This window comes from Amblyraja radiata, chromosome 24 (assembly GCF_010909765.2).
Source record: "Amblyraja radiata isolate CabotCenter1 chromosome 24, sAmbRad1.1.pri, whole genome shotgun sequence".
Taxonomy (NCBI): domain Eukaryota; kingdom Metazoa; phylum Chordata; class Chondrichthyes; order Rajiformes; family Rajidae; genus Amblyraja; species Amblyraja radiata.
Window position 1 is genome coordinate 7,940,158 of NC_045979.1, and position 21,083 is coordinate 7,961,240.

General features: G+C 41.4%; 1 protein-coding gene across 12 annotated transcripts in view; it reads right to left on the reverse strand.

Annotated features, from left to right (window-relative positions):
* The window catches only part of hipk1 (homeodomain interacting protein kinase 1), a 114,741-nt gene that overhangs the window by 53,052 nt on the left and 40,606 nt on the right, over window positions 1-21,083 (reverse strand). For 11 of the 12 annotated variants that reach the window (XM_033042343.1, XM_033042342.1, XM_033042333.1 and 8 more), the window contains 2 exons: window positions 8,054-8,177; window positions 4,256-4,375 (listed from right to left, as the gene is read on the reverse strand). In XM_033042343.1, coding sequence (XP_032898234.1) covers window positions 4,256-4,375; window positions 8,054-8,177 — 244 coding nt within the window. The remainder of the gene's footprint in view (window positions 1-4,255; window positions 4,376-8,053; window positions 8,178-21,083) is intronic. The other variant, XM_033042336.1, reaches the window with a different exon arrangement.

Sequence of the window (21,083 nt, forward strand, 5' to 3'; positions counted from 1 at the left end):
GGGAAGATGCTTGAGTCGATTATTAAAGATGTTATAGAAGCGCATTTGGAGAGGAGTGACAGGATCGGTCAGTCAGCATGGATTTATGAAGGGGCAATCATGTTTGACTAATCTTCTGGAATTTTTTGAGGATGTAACAAGTAGAAAGGGTAAGGGATAGCCAGTGGATGTGGTGTATCGGACTTTCAAAAAGCCTTTGACAAGGTCCCACACAAGAGATTAGTGTGCAAAAATAGAACACGTGGTATTGGGGGTAGGGTATTGACATGGACAGAGAACTGGTTGGCAGACAGGAAGCAAAGAGTAGGAATTAACGGTTCCTTTTCAGAATGGCAGGCAGTGACTAGTGGGGTTCTGTAAGGCTTGGAGCTGGGACACCAGTTATTTATAATATATATTAACGATTTAGACGAGGGAATTAAATGTGACATCTCCAAGTTTGCAGATGACACAAAGCTGGATGGCAGTGTGAGCTGCGAGGAGGATGCTATGAGGCTGCAGGGTGACTTGGATAGGTTGGGTGAGTGGGCAGATGCATGGCAGACACAGTATAATGTGGATAAATGTGAGGTTATCCACTTTGATGGCAAGAACTGGAAGGCAGATTATTATTTGAATGGTGTCAGATTAGGAAAAGGGGAGATGCAACGAGACCTGGGTGCCCTTGTACATCAGTCACTGAAAGTAAGCATGCAGGCACAGCAGGCAGTGAAGAAAGCTAATGGCACGTTGGCCTTCATTGCAAGATAATTTGAGTTTAGGAGCAAGGAGGTCCTACTGCAGTTGTACAGGGCCCTGGTGAGACTGCACCTGGAGTATTGCGTGCGGTTTTGATCTCCTAATTTGAGGAGACACATTCTTGCTATTGAGGGAGTGCAGCGTAGGTTCACCAGGTTAATTCTCCGGATGGCGGACTGACATATGATGAAAGAATGGGTCGATTGGGCTTGTATTCACTGGAATTTAGAAGGATGAGAGGATATCTTAAAGCGATATATTAAATTCTTAAGGGATATGACAGGCTAGATGCAGGAAAAATGTTCCCCATGTTGGGAGAGTACAGACCAGGGGTCACAGTTTAAGAATAAGGGTTAGGCCATTTAGGACAGAGGAAAAGCTTTTTCACCCAGATAGTTGTGATTCTGTGGAATTTTCTGCCACAGAAGGCAGTGAAGGCCAATTCACTGGATGTTTTCAAGAGTGTGTTAGATACAGTGGCCTCCATAATGTTTGGGACAAAGACTCATCATTTATTTATCTGCCTCTATACCCCACAATTTGAGATTTATAATAAAAGAAATCACATGTGGTTATCATCAGTCACTGAAAAGTAAGCATGCAGGTATAGCAGGCAGTAAAGAAAACGAATGGCATGTTGGCCTTCATAACAAGAGGAGCAAAGAGTAGGAGTAAACGGGTCCTTTTCACAATGGCGGGCAGTGACTAGTGGGGTACCGCAAGGCTCAGTGCTGGGACCCCAGCTATTTACAATATATATTAATGATCTGGATGAGGGAATTGAAGGCAATATCTCCAAGTTTGCGGATGACACTAAGCTGGGGGGCAGTGTTAGCTGTGAGGAGGATGCTAGGAGACTGCAAGGTGACTTGGATAGGCTGGGTGAGTGGGCAAATGTTTGGCAGATGCAGTATAATGTGGATAAATGTGAGGTTATCCATTTTGGTGGCAAAAACAGGAAAGCAGACTATTATCTAAATGGTGGCCGACTAGGAAAAGGGGAGATGCGAGACCTGGGTGTCATGGTACACCAGTCATTGAAAGTAGGCATGCAGGTGCAGCAGGCAGTGAAGAAAGCGAATGGTATGTTAGCTTTCATAGCAAAAGGATTTGAGTATAGGAGCAGGGAGGTTCTACTGCAGTTGTACAGGGTCTTGGTGAGACCACACCTGGAGTATTGCGTACAGTTTTGGTCTCCAAATCTGAGGAAGGACATTATTGCCATAGAGGGAGTGCAGAGAAGGTTCACCAGACTGATTCCTGGGATGTCAGGACTGTCTTATGAAGAAAGACTGGATAGACTTGGTTTATACTCTCTAGAATTTAGGAGATTGAGAGGGGATCTTATAGAAACTTACAAAATTCTTAAGGGGTTGGACAGGCTAGATGCAGGAAGATTGTTCCCGATGTTGGGGAAGTCCAGGACAAGGGGTCACAGCTTAAGGATAAGGGGGAAATCCTTTAAAACCGAGATGAGAAAAACTTTTTTCACACAGAGGGCGGTGAATCTCTGGAACTCTCTGCCACAGAGGGTAGTTGAGGCCAGTTCATTGGCTATATTTAAGAGGGAGTTAGATGTGGCCCTTGTGGCTAAAGGGATCAGAGGGTATGGAGAGAAGGCAGGTACGGGATACTGAGTTGGATGATCAGCCATGATCATATTGAATGGCGGTGCAGGCTCGAAGGGCCGAATGGCTTACTCCTGCACCTAATTTCTATGTTTCTATGTTGAGTACAGGAGCTAAGAACTCCTTCTGCAGTTGTATAGGGCCCTGGTGAGACAACACCTGCAGTATTGTGTGCAGTTTTGATCTCCAAATTTGAGGAAGGACATTCTTGCTATTGAGGGAGTGCAGCGTAGGTTCACCAGGTTAATTCCCGGGATGGAGGGACTGTCATATGTTGATAGAATGGAGCAGCTGGGCTTGTATACACTGGAATTTAGAAGGATGAGAGGGAATCTTATTGAAACATAAGATTATTCAGTGTTTGGACACACTAGAGGCAGGAAACATGCTGAGGTGAGGCGCGTCTCCAACTACAAATTCCTCGGGGTACACATCTCGGAGGATCTGTCCTGGTCCCTCAACACCTCCAAGCTGATCAAAAAGGCGCAGCAGCGCCTTTACTTCCTGAGGAGGCTCAAGAAAGCTCACCTGTCCCCCCAGATCCTGACCAACTTTTACCGCTGTACCATCGAAAGCATCCTGACCACCTGCTTCATGGTATGGTACAGCAGTTGCACCGTAGCGGACAGGAAGGCACTACAACGGGTGGTGAAAACCGCTCAGTACATCATCGGTGCCCCGCTCCCTGCCATGGATGCCCTCCACCGAAAACGGTGTCTGAGACGGGCCGGGAAGATCATCAAAGACCCCTCCCACCCCAACCATGGACTGTTGGCCCTCCTCCCATCAGGGAGGCGGTACAGGAGCCTCAGGTATCGTACTAGTAGGATGAGGAACAGCTTCTACAACAACACTATCACATTGCTGAACTCGGAGTCCCGCCTATAGATTTCTCCAGTCTCTCCGTCCACATTGTTTGCTTATTCTGTATTTTTATTTCTATATTGCACTATTACTACAGACTGACGCTAAACTGCATTTCGTTGTACCCATACTTGTATCTGTGCAATGACATTAAAATTGAATTGAATTGAATTGAATTGAATGCTCCCAATGTTTCATGTTAGGGGAGTCCAGAACCAGGGGCCACAATTTAAGAATAAGGGGTAAGCCATTTAGAACGGAGATTTCATTCGCTACAAAATTTCAGAGCGCCATGCGATATCGCGCACAACTACATACCCCTCCGCGCTTCTCAGTGGGACCGGCCCCACGCGGCCACACGTTGCCCATGCGCCACAACACGACGACGAGATCGCGTAATTTGCATGCCGAGGACACGCAAGTGGGACAGGGCCTTAACTCTGTGATTCTAAGAAGCATGTAGCCATTCAGATGCCCGTACAAAGATTACCTTGTTCAGAGTTGAATGTTGCAGGCAAATAGATACTAGAGATAGTTAGTCCACTGCAGTGGGGACAATAAATGAAACTATGAAATCAACAGATGGTAATGCTGGAAATTCTCCAACTAGAACACCCAAGGCCGACTTTCAGTCTGATATATTTTGACATCAAATCCTCTTGGGGAAGATTAAGAATTTGCCCGTTACATCAACACCTGGCATTCTTTTGCCAGTGTTCTAACATGCATCTGATTATGTATCAAGTTATTTAGATTCCATCTATACCCGACTCCTATTTCTATAAGTGCAGTGTATATACTCCTGTTAAAAATATTTAACTTTTACACACTTAACAAGTTATTTTTTCTTCATTATTAAACTGTCACCAAAAATACAAGGCCATTTACAAATTCAGCTGTAAACTGAAATAAACATTGCATAAAAAAACTAAAGAATGTTTAGAACAGGCAAAAATGATTTGCAATAGTAACTTTTATCATCTTTGGTGAGTGCAGTGTCTTTTATTAAAATAGATATGATTAACCTTGAGCTTCCACAATGGATATCCTGAATCCGGATCTCTGTTAAAAAACCTTGTCGTCTTTGTTCCCGCACTTAGCAAGTATTCAGTAGGTAAACCTTGTGTTTGGGAAATGTAGCGAATCTGAAAGAAAGTACAGAACATACAAATGCTTCTTTCCAAAGTCTATTACAACATTTTCCATTTGGAAAATTCCTGCACATGAAACAACCCGACATCTCTCCCACTCCCCAACCAAGCCACACTTTAAATGCCACCACACTAGCACACACTAACTATACCATTAGAAAAACTATCTGGAAACTCGCATTAACACAGAACAGAAGAGTAATTGCTCTCACAATCATGGAAATTAAAGCTAAATTGCAGAAAGAGAAAGTAGTTTGGAAAGTACTACATATGCAAGGTAGTCACAAAATGCTGGAGTAACTCAGCGGGACAGGCAGCATCTCTGGACAGAAGGAATGGGTGGCGTTTCGGGTCAAGACCCTTCTTCAGACTGATGTCAGGGGAGTGGGCAGGACAGAAACAGAATGTAGTCGGAGACAGTAAGACTGGTGGAGAACTGGGTAGGGGGATGGGATGGTAACAGAGGGAAAGCAAGGACGATTTGAGGTTAGAGAATTCAATGTTCATACTGCTGGGGTGCAAGCTAGCCAAGCGAAATATGAGGTGCTGATCCTTCAATTTGCGCTGGGCCGCACTCTGACAATGGAGGAGGCCCAGGTCAGAAAGGTCAGATTGGGAACGGTAGGGGGAGTTAACGTGCTGAGCAACCGGGAGATCAGGTAGGTTAAAGCAGACTGAGCAGAGGTGTTCAGTGAAACGATCGCCGAGCATGCACTTGGTCTCGCCAATGTACAGAAGTTGACACCTGGAACAACGGATACAGTAGATAAAGTTGGAGGAGGCGCAAGTGAGCCTCTGCCTCACTTGAAAAGACTGTCAGGGTCCTTGGATGGAGTCGAAGGGGGAGGTAAAGGGACAGATGTTGCATCTCCTGCGGTTGCAGGGGAAAGTACCTGGGGAGGGGGTGGTTTGGGTGGGAAGGGACGAGTTGGCCAGGGAGTTGCGGAGGGAACAGTCTCTGCGGAAACCAGAAAGGGGTGGAGATGGGAAGATGTGGTCAGTAGTGGGATCCCGTTGGAGGTGTCAAAAGTCTTGGATGATTATATGCTGTATGCGATGGCTGATGGGATGGAAGATGAGGACCGGGGGGGGGGGGGGGCGACTGTCCTTGTTGCGAATGGGGGGAGGGGGAGGAAGAGCGGAGCTGTGGGATATCGAGGAGACCCTAGTGAGAGCCTCATCTATGATGTAAGAGGGGAACTCCCGTTTCCTAAAGTATGAGGACATCTCCGATGATCTAGTATGGAAAACATCATCCTGGGCACAGATACAGTGTAGACGGAGGAATTGGGAGTAAGGGATAGAATCTTTACAGGAAGCAGGGTGGGAAGAAGTGTAGTCAAGACAGCTATGGGAGTCAGTAGGTTTGTAGTAGATGGCGGTCAATAGTTGGTCTCCAGTGATGGAGACGGTGAGATCCGGAAACGGTAAGATGTCGTAGATGGTCCAAGTGCAGGATGGAAATTGGTTGTGAGGTTGATGAAGTCAGTGAGTTCTGTATGGGTGCAGGATGCAGCACCAATGCATTTGTCAATGTAGCGGAGGTAGAGTTCGGGGATAGGGCCAGTGTATGCCTGGAACAGTGATTGTCCCACCCACTCCCGACATCAGTCTGAAGAGGGGTCTCGACTCGAAACGCCACCCATTCCTTCTCTCCAATGATGGTGCCTGTCCTGCTGAGTTACTCCAGCATTTTGTGTCTACCTTAGATTTAAACCAGGATCTGCAGTTCTTTCCTACACGATATATGCAAGGTTGTATTTCTGATCATAGATCCTCAGACAGAGCACCCCATAGTATTTCGCGCAAATTAACATTTTGAACTACATTTCAGTAGAATGGGAGAAAATAAATTATCAATGTGTGCAACATGCTACAAACAGCAACAGGAAATAATGTGATTACATTCTTCTGGTGTGGGTGAGGAACAAATGCTGCAAAAACAATAGAGCAAAACAGAACTTTCTAAAACACTCATTTGGCCTCGGCCAGGTATCAGATTCTGATACAAAGGCATATCTAGCATAACTGACCTTTTAAAGGCCTCACTCACATCAGTTAAATGGTTGGGAAATGCATCTATCAACATAACCCTGCAACTGAATTGTAATCATAAGCAATGTTCAGACTCAATCTCCATTTTGGGGTACATACTGCTCAATTAAGATAGCAGTAAAGATAACAGTACAGTGGGATCTGGTTGTCAAGGAAACAAAAAATAAAGTCCAGTCACAATCTTAGGACATTTTCATGATCCGTTTACTTATTGTCTTAATATGTAATAAAAGAACGTTGCATGGAAGCATGAATATTAATGGCAATACATAACAAAAAACTAACAGGCATCAGTGCTTCACATTAGATAGTTATTAATATACCTAAGGCTAAAGACGCTTAAAATCCCTAAAACAATACAATTTTGTTTCTTCGACTCATTGGGTAACAAGTCATATGACCAGAAACTCATTTTTTTCAATTCCCTGCCTACACTAGGTCAGTTAACAGTGGTGGTAGCAGCAATAAGTGGTCTTCACACTCCTACGTTATTAAGGAAAAGCACTATCAAAACTTATTTCACATTCTGAGTCATTCGTAACTGTCACTAAGTCATGTTGTTACTTGTGGGCGGAGCACCAAGGCAAATTCCTTGTATGTGAATACTTGGCCAATAAACTTACTTACTTTGCAAACTTTACAAATTATTTTGATAATTATTTTGATAACTGATCTGTCGAAAACAGGCCAAGTAAAATGTTTCACTTAGAAAACAGTACATAATACCAAAGAATAGTGCTACATAGCAGGTCAAAATAGCATGGACAAAAAACAAAGTACAGGAGGAAGTCTGTTGGTCAGGCAGCATCTGAGGGACACTGTGACATTTCGTGTCTGGACCCTTCTTTAGACTCAGGCAATGGTCAGCAGGCACAAGATCAGTAGCCTCAAACTGGGCTTTGTTAAATGTTGTTTTGACAAAGTAAAGCACTTATGCCAATGGTAAATCATAAAAGAAAATTTGGAAATGCTAGATTTTCTCAAATTACGTAAAATGTCTCCATTTCAAGAATATTTTGTAAACAACATTCCACTGGTACTCCACCTCTAGGTGGTGCTGCGAGCATAACAACGTCATGCTACAAATTCAAACAACGTAACAGTTTTCTAATCATTATATGCAATCTCAGAGAAAAACTACACAAAATGCTACATCTTAAAATAAATTAAATTTGTGAACACATGTAGTCAAAAAACAACCAAATGTAAACCTCCTAAATTCCACTTTCAGATGACTAACCAAAAACAATGCTGAAAGAATTTGGGGAAATTGCAGAAGCTTATCACTGCACTCCAACAAAGTTGAACTCAAGAACAAGGAGCCAAGCTTGGACCTGATGCTGAATCCATTACAACCTTGAATCACATAATCAAAGGACATATATTATGTAATTTGCCTTGCTTTTCACTTCATTTCTTGTTCCTTCCATCCTTACTTTCCCATTCCACTTTATGCACGAGCACCAATCTACACTGCATCACTTCAAGGACTTTATATCCTTCTTAAAGTGCAGTGAACACAATTGGATGCAATGTTCCAGTTGAACTGAATATCATTCAGCAGAAAAATAAATATCCAAAATGTGATTTTCAAAATTTCTGTAAGACTGTCCATACCTGATCATACTCTGATGCACCTGGATATAATGGCCATCCCAGAAACATCTCAGCAATAACACAACCCAGGGACCACATGTCAATAGCTTCACAGAATCGTAGTCCAAGGATGATCTCAGGAGCTCTGGGAGAAAAAGGAACAGAATGTAATGTATCACCACTCATGTATGATTGATATGCATTACTTTTGTAAAGTGAAACCATTACACTGGTCTAATTTTTTAATCTTTTTAAATTTCCAACTGCCATTACATAAGGAATTATGAACAGTCCTAGAAAAAAAAATTATAGCAGGCAATCTTCATTTTTTTTTAAATACGAAATTGAAACAATAAATATCAGTAGAAATTCAAGAAATGAATGGTTGATATTTTGTCATAGTTTCCCAAGTAACTGATTAGTTTATAACTAATTGCTATAAATCAGAAAATTCTTCTTTTTTTTTTTAACTTCAACATTTCTAAAGTAATTTAAGCAGTTAGTATCTACTATTTGCCACAGTTGTGGATGAACAACTGAAAAAAAAGCCAAATCAGAGCAGAGTCCCTATACATCATCTATATAACTACCGTCTGCGCTGTATATTGATTTTAGAAAAAATGCTACCCTGTATCGCTGTGATTTTTGGCCATCTTACTCAGTCCTCCGCTGAGGCAGCCCGAGGATTTTTCCCATCGATGAAAGTTATGAATGTTTAAAAACCTTGAGATCAGCTGATTGGTCCCCTCGCCTGTCAATCACCGTGATGAAGGTAACAGCCCTTCCGGGGGTGGGGGGGCAAGACTATAAAACCCCTGGATGCCTGGACATGAATCAGTCACTCTGCAAGATCATGAGGAAGAGGCCACGACTGTCATTCTAAGCTGTGAATCAACTGAACTGTGAGTCTGCATTGTACTTGCGATAACATCCCTGGATGCGTTTTAAGGGATTGTGCTGAGCAACTAAAAGATGTCTTTACAGACATTTTTAACATCTCACTCAGCCAGGCAGTAGTGCCCAACTGTCTTAAAAGTGCCACCATCGTTCCTGTCCTGAAGAAACCCAACGCAGCCTGTCTCAATGACTTTCGTCCAGTGGCTCTCACACCCATACTAATGAAGTGTTTTGAGCGGCTGGTTATGCAGCATATTAAAAATTGTCTCCCTGCCGACCTAGACCCACTGCAGTTCGCTTATAGAGCCAAGGAGGACGCAGTCTCCACAGAGGACGCAGTCTCCACAACACTCAACCTCGCACTATCACATCTCAACCGGTAGAATACCTATGCCAGGATCTTCTTTATAGACTTCAGCTCCGCTTTTAATACAATCATCCTACAGCAGCTGGTGGAGAAGCTGATGCTGTTAAAGGTGGATACTGGCACTTGCAACTGGGTCCTTAACTTTTTATCACAACGGCTGCAGTCAGGGTGGGCAGTCGGACATCAAGAACCATCGCTGTGAGCACTGGCTCACCCCAAGGCTGTGTCCTAAGCCCCCTGCTGTTTAGTCTGCTTACACATGACTGTACTGCTAGACTCAGCAACAACTATATCAACAAGTTCTCTGATGACACAACAGTGGTGGGTCTCATCAGCGACAATAATGAGTCGGCGTACAGGATGGAGGTGGAGCTGCTCACAGAATGGTGCAGATCCCACAACCTCACTCTCAATGTGGAAAAAACTAAGGAGATGGTGATCGACTTCAGGAGGGCTGGAAAACAACATCACACTCCGCTGCATATTGATGGAGCTGCTGTGGAGAGGGTCAGCAGTGTGAAGTTCTTAGGACTCCACCTGGCGGATGACCTGACCTCTACGACCAACACCACAGCAGTGATCAAAAGAGCTCAGCAACGGCTCCACCCTCTCCGGAGACTAAGGAAAGCAGGTCTCCCCACTGCTCATCTAAGGACCTTCTACAGAGGCACCATCTAAAGCATAATGACCTACGGCATCACTTCCTGGTTTCGGAGCTGCAAGGCTTACGAACAATATCAACTCAACAGGATAGTGAAGACAGCCAGCAGGATCATTGGTGCCCCACTCCCTTTCCTGTTGGAGATCTACAAGAAGCGGAGCATCAGTAGAGCCATCTCCATCATCAAGGACCCCTACCACCCATCACACCACATCTTCTCCATTCTGCCATCTGGGAAGAGGTACAGGAGCATCAGCTGCCAAAACCAGCAGGATGCTCCACAGCTTCTTCCCACAGGCAATAAGACTGATTAACGGACTGTGTCCCCTCCCCAAATATCGTTCACCAACACATCCAACCTCATCCATACTTTGACAGCTAGGCACCTGTCAAAGTAAAGCCACTGTCGGTCGGAATGTCTGTTTTTATTCTATTGTAAATTTTAGGTCTACTTTCTGTTTTTAGACATGGTAATTTTAATTTGTTTTTAAAGCTCCATGTATTTATCCTTTTTTACTAACTACACTGAATGGAAACTGATCGAGCAACGTTTTTTCGTTTCCTCTGTGTATGCAAGTAATCAGTGAAAATGATATTAAAGAAATACTGAATACTGAATGATGTTAGCCCTTAATGACAATGCCATGAGTTGTTTGACCTGCTGCCCTGCCTGTGCTTGAAACTGCAATGCTTTATTAGGTCCGACTGTGTTTAGAAGGAATAAATGCTTTATTAGGTCCGACTGTGTTTGGAAGGAATAAATGCTTTATTAGGTCCGACTGTGTTTGGAATGAATAAATGCTTTATTAGGTCCGACTGTGTTTGGAAGGAATAAATGCTTTATTAGGTCCGACTGTGTTTGGAAGGAATAAATGCTTTATTAGGTCCGACTGTGTTTGGAAGGAATAAACGCTTTATTAGGTCCGACTGCGTTTGGAAGGAATAAATGCTTTATTAGGTCCGACTGTGTTTGGAATGAATAAATGCTTTATTAGGTCAGACTGTGTTTGGACGGAGTAAATGCTTTATTAGGTCCTACAGTGTTTGGAAGGAATAAATGCTTTATAAGGTCCGACTGTTTGGTCCAAAAGTCCCACTCATTTCGTGACTTCCACTTAGTGGACAGGTCGCGCTGATTGCGTAATTTCCGGTGAGTGCAGAGATCATGCTGATTGCGGAAGAGCCGCTGACTGCGGTAGCCCCACAGTGGAGAGGCCGCGCTCAGTCGTGTGAGTAGATTCAAGAAAGTTTACTGTCATATATATAATGTGCGAGTCAGTGAGCGCGAGTCAGTGAGCGCGTATATTGGAATTGGTGGAGAGGTGGAATATTGCGTTGGGGGACCAGCCCTCCCGTGTGAAGCTGGGACCCAACAGGTTCCACTTAGTCTAGTTAATCATATTCCTCTGCCTACCTACTTCCTCAGCCAAACCAGGCTTTCAAAAACTTATGTTAACTAAACTGAAATGTTCAATCATCAAAACAAAACACTTCTTTACACTCTAAAAACAAAATGTAATTGTTTGGCTTTGAAATCATCTTTGGCCTATTGTACCAATGACCTTGCCAGCCCTCCATTCCACACCAATTCAAATTAATTTAATTAGTTCAGTTGCCCTTATTCTCTTCCCAGACAAATAGGAACATTTAGACACCCAATTACAATGTCTCCCAAATTCAGTCAAAATTATTTTGCCCTTGTGGTAAAATCCCTCTATCTTCTCACCCATCCCATCTTAACTCAATTTTCAAACATCGTTCATTTTTCATGCATTGTTTCCACACCACATTCAGCAATGCTGTCGTATCATGTAACACTCCACCTTATTCATTGAAACTGAGGTTCACAAGAAGTCTTGTTCAAGAAGGAACTGCAGATGCTGGAAAATTGAAGGTAGACAAAAATGCTGGAGAAACTCAGCGGGTGAGGCAGCAACTATGGAGCGAAGGAAATAGGCAACGTTTCGGGTCGAGACCCTTCTTCAGACTGATGTGAGGGTAGGGAGAGCGGGAAGAAGAAAGGAAGAGGCGGAGACATTAGGCTGAGGGAGAGCTGGGATGGGGAGGAGAAAGCAGGGACTATCTAAAATTGGAGACGTCAATGTTCGTACCGCTGGGGTATAAACTGCCCAAGCGAAATATGAGGTGCTGCTCTTCCAATGTACGGTGGGCCTCACTCTGGCCATGGAGGAGGCCCAGGACAGAAAGGTCAGATTCAGAATGGGAGGGGGAGTTGAAATGCTGAGCCACCGGAAGAAGTGTAGTCCAGATAGCCATGGGAGTCAATGGGTTTATAGTGGCTGTCGGTCAGTAGTCTAGCCCCTGCGATGGAGATAGTGAGGTCTGGAAATGGTAGGAAAATGTCGGAAATGGTCCAAGTGTACGAGTGCCGGATGGAAGTTAGTGGTCAAATGGATGAAGTCAGTGAGTTGTGTATGGGTGCAGGAGGTAGCACCAATGTAGCAGAGGCAGAGTTCGGGGGTAGGGCCATGGTACACCTCGAACAAAGATTGTTCGACATACCCTACAAAGAAGCAGGCATAGCTTGGGCCCATGTGCGTGCCCATAGCTACGCCTTGTATTTGGAGGAAATGGGAGGAGTCAAACAAAGTTGTTAAGGGTAAGGACCAGCTCCGCTAGGCGAAGGAGGCTATCAGGAAGAAACGGAGGGCTCTTAGACCCTCCTGGTGGGCAAAGGAGGTGTAGAGTGACTGGACATCATGCTTCTTTTTTTCTTCTTTTTTTTTAAACAAAAGGTTACAAACATCAGTTGAAAGCAAGCTTTGACCCACCTCACCCACCATGGCCTAATATTTAGTTGTTAATTTTGATTAACCTTTTTTCATTTCTTTAATTTTTTTCTTGCCCAGAGTACTGAGCAATTTTCTGCTCTAAGACAGTTTCAAACAACCTGTGCACTGATAATTATATAAACTACTTACTGGTTGGCATTAAATATAACTGTTGTTTAATTTATAAAAAAGATTGAAAGCCTGGAAAAGGTTCAAGTGAAAAGTAGTAAAATGCTTGTAAAGTTATAAATTGATTCTCCCTTGGAGAATTTACAAATCAGTACCCAAAAGTTTGACACAGAATAAAACTCATTCATGGAATTTTATGAAAAAAATGTCAATAAATATACATATTTTTCTTTTAACTTGTTTTTAATGCATATTGAAAATTGCAACATTTCTAGGAAACAACCCACCCCAGTACCAATGCTGTAAGAAGTTATTGAGACTGGGTAAACAGACCATTGATTCGATTCATTTTAAAACAAGTATAGTAGGAAAAGACTGGGATACTAGATTAAAGTGAATAACTTGCACCAGACTGATCAACTCCCTAGCTGATAAATCCCAGGATTATAAAGCTAATAGGATAATTACACTGAAGATTTTAGAAAGTAAAGTGTGCATATTTGTCAGCAGGCTGTTTGGTCTATATCTTGTGCAAAACTTGATTTGAAAAATGTATGTATTTTATTAATCTGCCAAATGCATTTATTCTAGTCATGTGACATATTATTTTGATTGTCTTTAAATATTAAATAGGTGTGTGTGTGTGTGTGTGTGTGTGTGTGTGTGTGTGTGTGTGTGTGTGTGTGTGTGTGTGTGTGTGTGTGCGCGCGCACACACACACAAAGTTGGTCGACTGCTTAAATTTAAAGACTACCACAATAATATGTCCCTTCCCTTTCACATGACTAGAATAAATGCATTTGGCAGAGAAATAATACATACATTTTTCAAATCAAGTTTTGCACAAGATTTACCTCTTCAAATGACCAAACAGCTTGCTGACAAATCAAGCAGAAACAGCAGCTACTTACGAGGCACACGCTAAACCATCAGACAAGAAACCACACCTGAAACCACAGTGGAAAAATAATACATTGGATTGTATTTATATGTAAACACCTGATCAGATCATTTACTGGCAATGTTAACTACAATTTGTGGGCGGCACATTGATAAGGAAGTGTAAGGTGTGAAAACATGACAACTGGAATGGGGTTCAAGAAAAATGTAGAATAGATCATTGTTAGTTAAAAGGTAACAACAAAGCAAACAGATAAAATGTAGTCAGAGACAGTAAGACTGGTCGGAGATCTGGGAAGGGGGAGGGGGATAGGGAGAGAGGGAAAGCAAGGGCTACTTGAAGTTAAAGAGTTCATATTGCTGGGATGTAAGCTGCCCAAGTGAAAAATTAGGTGCTGTTCCTCCAATTTGCATTGGGCCCCAAGGTCTTTGTGCTCCTGGAATAAAATACCTGAACTCACTACACTGGTACATTACCTGGTGCCACCCAACAGAACATTGGTTATGGTGCATACTCATTTGTACTTCAACAAAGACTCAGGTAGCGCTCCACTGTGCCAGATTACCTGGCACAAATTTATGTACTCCTCCACAGATTTCCCAGCAATGAATGGCCGGGTGTTGAGACAAACTAAATATTCTATTTATTCTATTCAATTGTTTCCACATCTTTCCTGTAACTTAAAAATAACATATTATATCTTCCCCAGTTCCCCAAATTTCCACTTGTGTTGCCCAAATTGCTGAATATTTGTTTTAGATTTCCAAAATCTAGTTTTTCTTTTTAATTTTCCACTCTTTAATGATGAATCACAATGCAAGCATATTCAGTTGAAAATATTTTATCGTGACTTTATTGTTGCTAGCAAGCTTATAAGCAAGCTAATTTTAAGTGGATTAATTTACTGAAAAACATTTGGTTTTGTGCAATTAATGTTTCCAAGGTTCTATGGTTCACCTTCAGTGAAATTCTGTATCCAGGTACAGGTGCTAGGTTTTATTTGTAAGAGCATTGCCATAAACAAGTACAATCCAAGGTAGAATAGGTGTGACGAACTCACCAGGTTCTCTGAAAAAGTCTATATAATTTATAACATGTTTCTATGTTTCTATAACCTTATGATAAAGAACATTGCACATGTTTATTATTATACTAACTGCAAAATATGTCAGTTATTTTCTCACCGTGCATACGTACTTCGGTATGACCATTCACACTACATTGGGTATTAATTACAAGTTTAACCCTCTGCACTGTACCCTATCCTCACTCAAAAAGTCTTCAGAGGATTTTCTAGTTCCAAGAAATAAAAATGTTAGAAAAGCCATATTGTTAATGGCACACTTAGTCAAGACAATTTCCTTCCCAACATTTTAGGTCCCAAGTGTATGTGGTGCTTCAAAAATATTTCAGTGAGGAAGGATACTTATGTTTCTAATTAACCGAATGCCTGGATCTTGCTATTAAATGCTAGCAGTTCTAGCATTTCTGTTCAAATGGAAGTCTAGGACTTTCCCACATGTATGGATTAATGTGAAAATCTCAAACTTTGCAGAAGATTCAGAAATCAGATCTGCAGCTTGCTCTATGACTAGACTCCTTTAGGAATCTAGTTGTGGAGATTTCCCAGCATTTACACTTGTGAAAATTACCACTCAAATCCTGCACCATGCTCAATTCCAATTAAGATTTATGATGGCTTCACATTATTCCATCTTTAATAGTTTTTGTGTGGTTTTGAATCAAAGAATTAGAGGTTTGTAATAATCCCTTGCAATCAGCAAAGCTCTGGACAGGGCTCTACCAACTTTTAGAGCTTTTAGGGCATTTCACAAATAGGGCTGTGTCAAGATTCCAGAGTTATGCAACTGAAATCCAGGAGATTCTGGGCAAGATAAATGCAGACCAGAATAGGATGAAGTGGGATGAAGCAACAGGTACATTCCAGCAAGATCTGACCCATAATATATTAAATCACATGGAGAGGGAGGATGCTTCAGATCTTGAATTCCAACTCTAGTCATATCAAGTTCCAAGACCTGGAACTCTATACCGCCTTTTGCAACTTTCACTTCCTCACCGACCATCAACGCAGGTGCAGCCCAAGACTGCATTCTTAACTCCCTGGTCTATTATTTACACCGTGACGAGCATCGATCCGCTAACCGCTGTTGACATCACCACTGTGGATAATCAAAGTAGAGGTGATGTTATACCTGATGCTAACAGGAGAGAGGTAGAACCTCTGGTTGAGTTGACATCAACTAACTCTAGCTCAAGATAACAAGACCAAGGAACTAATCGTTGACTTCAGAAAGAGGAAGTCAGGAGTCCACTTGCCAGTTTAATAAGGTCATAAGTGACAGGAGTAGAATAAGGCCATTCGACCCAACAAGTCCACGCCACCATTCAACAATGGCTGATCTATCTCCCTCCTAACCCTATTCTCCTGCGTTCGCCCCATGACCTCCGACACCTGCACTAATCAAGAATCCATCTATCTTCGCCTTAAAAATATCGAATGACTTGGCCTCCACAGCCAAGTGACAAAGAATTCCAGATTCACCACCCTCTGACTCATTGGTAGATCGACGGTGTGGATAGTTAGCAGCTTTAAATTCCTGCGCATTAACTTCGCAGATGATTTGTCCTGGACCTAACAAATAGATACAATCACAAGGGCAGCATGCCAGCATCTCTACCGTCATAGAAATTTTAAATAACTTTGCCAAGTACTCCAACAAACTTCTAGAGATGTACTGTAGAAAGTATCCTGACGGGTGGCATCATGGTCTGCCAACACACAGAATGACAGAGGCTACAGAGCGTGGCGGGTGGGGGGGGCGGGCGGGCGGAACGGCGGTCATAGCTCGCACTCTGCACATCCCACACCTTCAGCTTTAGGCCTCATGCAGCAGATCCCAGTCCCACTCCAGCTTCACTCAGAGGCTTCCGGTTTAACTCAGCAGCTCGGTCCGGCTGGTCTCCGCAAAGCAGTCCGCGAGCTGCACACTCTCCACGAGCTGCTCAACACACTCCGCCACTTCAGCTTTTTATTCTCCTCGACACGTTATTGACAGCGGTTACCGCAAGGGGCGGTTTTTATGATTTTTTAATCTTCATAACTTTTGTACTATTTCACCGATCGGTACAAAAGTTATGGGGGATCGTTTCTGCGCAGATTTTTTATAACGCAGACCGGAAGTGGTCAAGATGAGAGTTTTAGTAAGTATAGATAGTCTTGAAGAACTGTGTGCAATTTATGTATAATTTACACTTTTGTGAGTGTCAGTCTATGTGCCTGTGATGTTGTTCGAGGAAGATTTTCAGTTTTACCTGCACCTCACTGTGAGTGTCTATGACAGTAAAGTCAACTTGACTCGATTTGATACTCGTTTAAGAATTTGCATACTAATGTTCATTTCAATGTTAATGTTCATTTTAAAAACCACCATTCTATGTTATTTTAGTGGGTACTTTCAGCAGTGTGAAAGCATGAACAAAATGCAAAGTAGTTCCTATCGACTAATGTCTCTAATTACATGAGTTATAAACCAACCCATAACCCGACATAAATAATGCAAAATAGGACAACTTTCTTTGCATCTGTAGACAAACCTGGCTCATCAATATCATACTTTTCTGATTCAATTATGCATAGATTAATGCCTCAATTTATAGATTTAAGTAAATCTAAACTATTTTAAAGATCAGCACTAAAGTAGATAAAACGTTACAATTATAGAGATTTTCACTCTAAATTACTTCTGAAATTACAATCAGAAGTCTTGGTGGTGATAATTGTTTTCCTTCTCCCATATCTTTTGCTCATCAATGTCTGATGATAGAATTTTTTTTGAATCTTAACCTATTTATATACACTAGTAAACTTTATGGGCTACATGAGAATATCAATAGTACCTTTCCAGATACTAAGCTATTTTGCAATCGAAGATAACTTCATAATCTGTCGAGTAAATAATTAGCTTCTATGTTCCAATTTGACAGTAGAATCATACATTCACTAATTTCCTGGATCATTCTTAATTATGGCTATGATGCATTTCTATCAAAATAGTTTACTTATTTACAAATTCCTAGTAGGACTAGGTTGACAAGTACTGGGAACATTTTGATCATAACAAATTGAATTACTGAACCTTTTGCAAAATTCTGAGCAAAACTAGCCTAAAGTGAGAAGAGAAAAATAAGTTTGTATTCCTTCTTCTGAAGTGCACAAATACTTACACAAAGCAGGAAATCAATGTGAATGCAAATACAGAAATGTGAAGAGTTAAAAAGCAGGAAACATTTTTTTGGGAAGAATGAATGCCCAACAGTGTATGCAGCAGCAAATGGGTCAACAACTGATGTAGCCTTACATAAATCTAGTACACCATCTATAGCAATCTGGACTGATTTAAAATGCAACCCCAATTTTATATCACAGAATAAATGGATTTAGGTGTGACTTGTTTCTGAACTTGTGCAATGTTCTCTATGCACCCAAGCTTGATTAAACAACTATCTACCCAAGATTACATAATTAACATACCACTCTACAATTCTCTATGCACATCTACCTGTGTACAAAATGACAGATCAAACTTTGAACAATTCTATACTACTTTTTATTTGACCTAGCAAGCCACCATTCAGCTGATCGGGTCCATGCTAGCATGCCAACCCAAAATATTGCTTGTTCATTCCTGCTATAGATTCTGCCTGACCCGATAAGTACTTGGTATTTTGCTCAAGAACACCGAGGACGGCAATCCCATCTCCCATCTGTGCTTACATAGCCCATTACTACCCAATTATTTAATCTCTTATTTTACATCCAATTTTTATCCTTACCCGAGATCTTTTTTTTTTTTGATTTCCCCACTTCCTTTTTTACTGCATCTCAAAACTTGTTTTTGTCTTTTTCCATTTCAGGTCAACAATTCATTGGCTTAAAATATTATTTATCCCTCCATTGATGCCCATAAGTTTGTTTAAAAAGAATATGGGAAACATATGCAGGTCAATAGATGCCAAAACAATGACAATATTTTACAACAAAAACTAGATGGAGGATGACATGCATTTTGTATAATAGTACCTGGTGAAGCACTGGTATTTGCTGGCTGTACCGAGAATCTAAAAAGCATTTTGGTACAGAAACCGATTTAATCCAGGAATCACTTGAAATACACACTAACAAAAGCATAATTTTACTATTATATTGTAGATTTGAACTTCACAATTTGAAAAAAAATAGGCTCCTTTTGGAACTAGGCTTGAAAAATAATAGACAATCTTTCAATTAGATGAATTGTCAAAGTGTAAATCGTTTTCTCTCTTACACTGAAATATGGTGCAAGAGGGTGAAATCAGGATACTGAAAATTCAAGTATCAAACGGAATTAATGGTGCAGGCAAAGCTGTGCCATGACAGCGAGATCTGCACGTCTGTAATGATGTTTTGCAGAAATGTTTTACATGTTTTATTTTAATTATGTAACAAAAAAAGAGTTTAAGGAGGATTGTCAGAGATTATGTTTGAAGGCACTGACAGTAGTGGCAGAACCAAGATATTTCTTTGGATGGATTGAGAGGACAGGGAGTAGTAGCGAAGGAAGGCAAAAAATGTGCACAAATTAAGATAATAATAATAATAATGGATGGGATTTATATAGCGCCTTTCTAATACTCAAGGCGCTTTACATCGCATTATTCATACACTCCTCAGTCACACTCGGTGGTGGTAAGCTACTTCTGTAGCCACAGCTGCCCTGGGGCAGACTGACGGAAACGTGGCTGCCAATCTGCGCCTACGGCCCCTCCGACCACCACCAATCACTCACACACATTCACACACAGGCAAAGGTGGGTGAAGTGTCTTGCCCAAGGACACAACGACAGTATGCACTCCAAGCGGGATTCGAACCGGCTACCTTCCGGTTGCCAGCCGAACACTTAGCCCATTGTGCCATCTGTCGTCCCCAAAGATAAGACCTGGATAGCCAAAGAATGTGATAGGAAAAGAAAAACAAAGTGTATTAAGGCCACAGTGACGAGTATTTACACATTAAGGCTTAAATCCCCATTCTAAAGTTCAGTTAATGTCACGATGCAATAAACAAATGTGTCATTTAGTGAATTAAATATTGAATAGTCTATCGAGTCAGTGAATGCTTAAATTAAAAATGCAACAATGTAAAATTAGGCACATAATGCCATTTATTTGCAATACACCGGACTGTTCTGGCTGTGATTGTTGTGGAACTATGGTGATATCATGCTCCTAAATTTCAACCATCTTTGTGGTTGTATCAATTTATGCTTACTAGAAATAATACTGGAATTGACGACTTGGGCCCTTGAACAGACAATATAAATTGGTTAGTTATCTTCATTATAAAGGCTTTTGTGCCTTTTAGTTCCTCAAGTGACCTTTGCTATTGATTGGGTGCAGATCATTGGCTCTTAGTGCGTGGTTTGGATACAAAGACAAACTATTGTTTCAAATAATTTACTTACATTTCCGGTTACATCCAGTTCTTTTAAAATAAAATCCTTCTCTCTTCGTAGTTCACTTGATAAAGCCAGTACATTACCAAGGCCTATAGAATATAAAGTGACATGCGTCTCTCAAAGAGGTCGCATTTACTTTCAATCCAATATCCAGACCTGCTCTGTCCTTATACCATGGTGTTTATTGAACTAAATGTTATATCCAACTTTAAAAACACACAAGATCAGTGTGTAAATGCATATGTGCACAGAAGTCTTTAAATGATGGCTCTGGATAAGGCACCTATTTGATGTGTTAGTAGTAACTTTGTCAATCACAGGTCAGTCTACTTAAATACTGAAAACACCAGCAAATATTATGCCCATGAACATGTCGCAATATAAGGTAGACACAAGAAACTGCAGATGCTGGTCTACCAAAAAAGATTAAAAGTGTTGGAGCAATTCAGTGGGTTAGACAGCATCTCTGAAAAGGGGAACGGACCCAAAACATCACTTATTCGTGTTCTCCAGAGATGCTGCCTTACCTACTGAGTTAGTCAAGCACTTTGTTTGTGTCTTTCCCCAAATATATAATCTTTATATACACCATGGTCATTGTCATGTAACAAGCCTTTGGTATAACTAAGTGTTTAGACAAAATTGAGAAAATGCTGATAATGTTTTCTGGTGCCTAGCTTCTGTCAAACTAGCTCAGTTGATCATAACAATCCACATAAAACTTACATAGCATTGGCAGAAACCAGCAACTAATCCTAATACCTTGGCTTAAGAAACAGTAAATA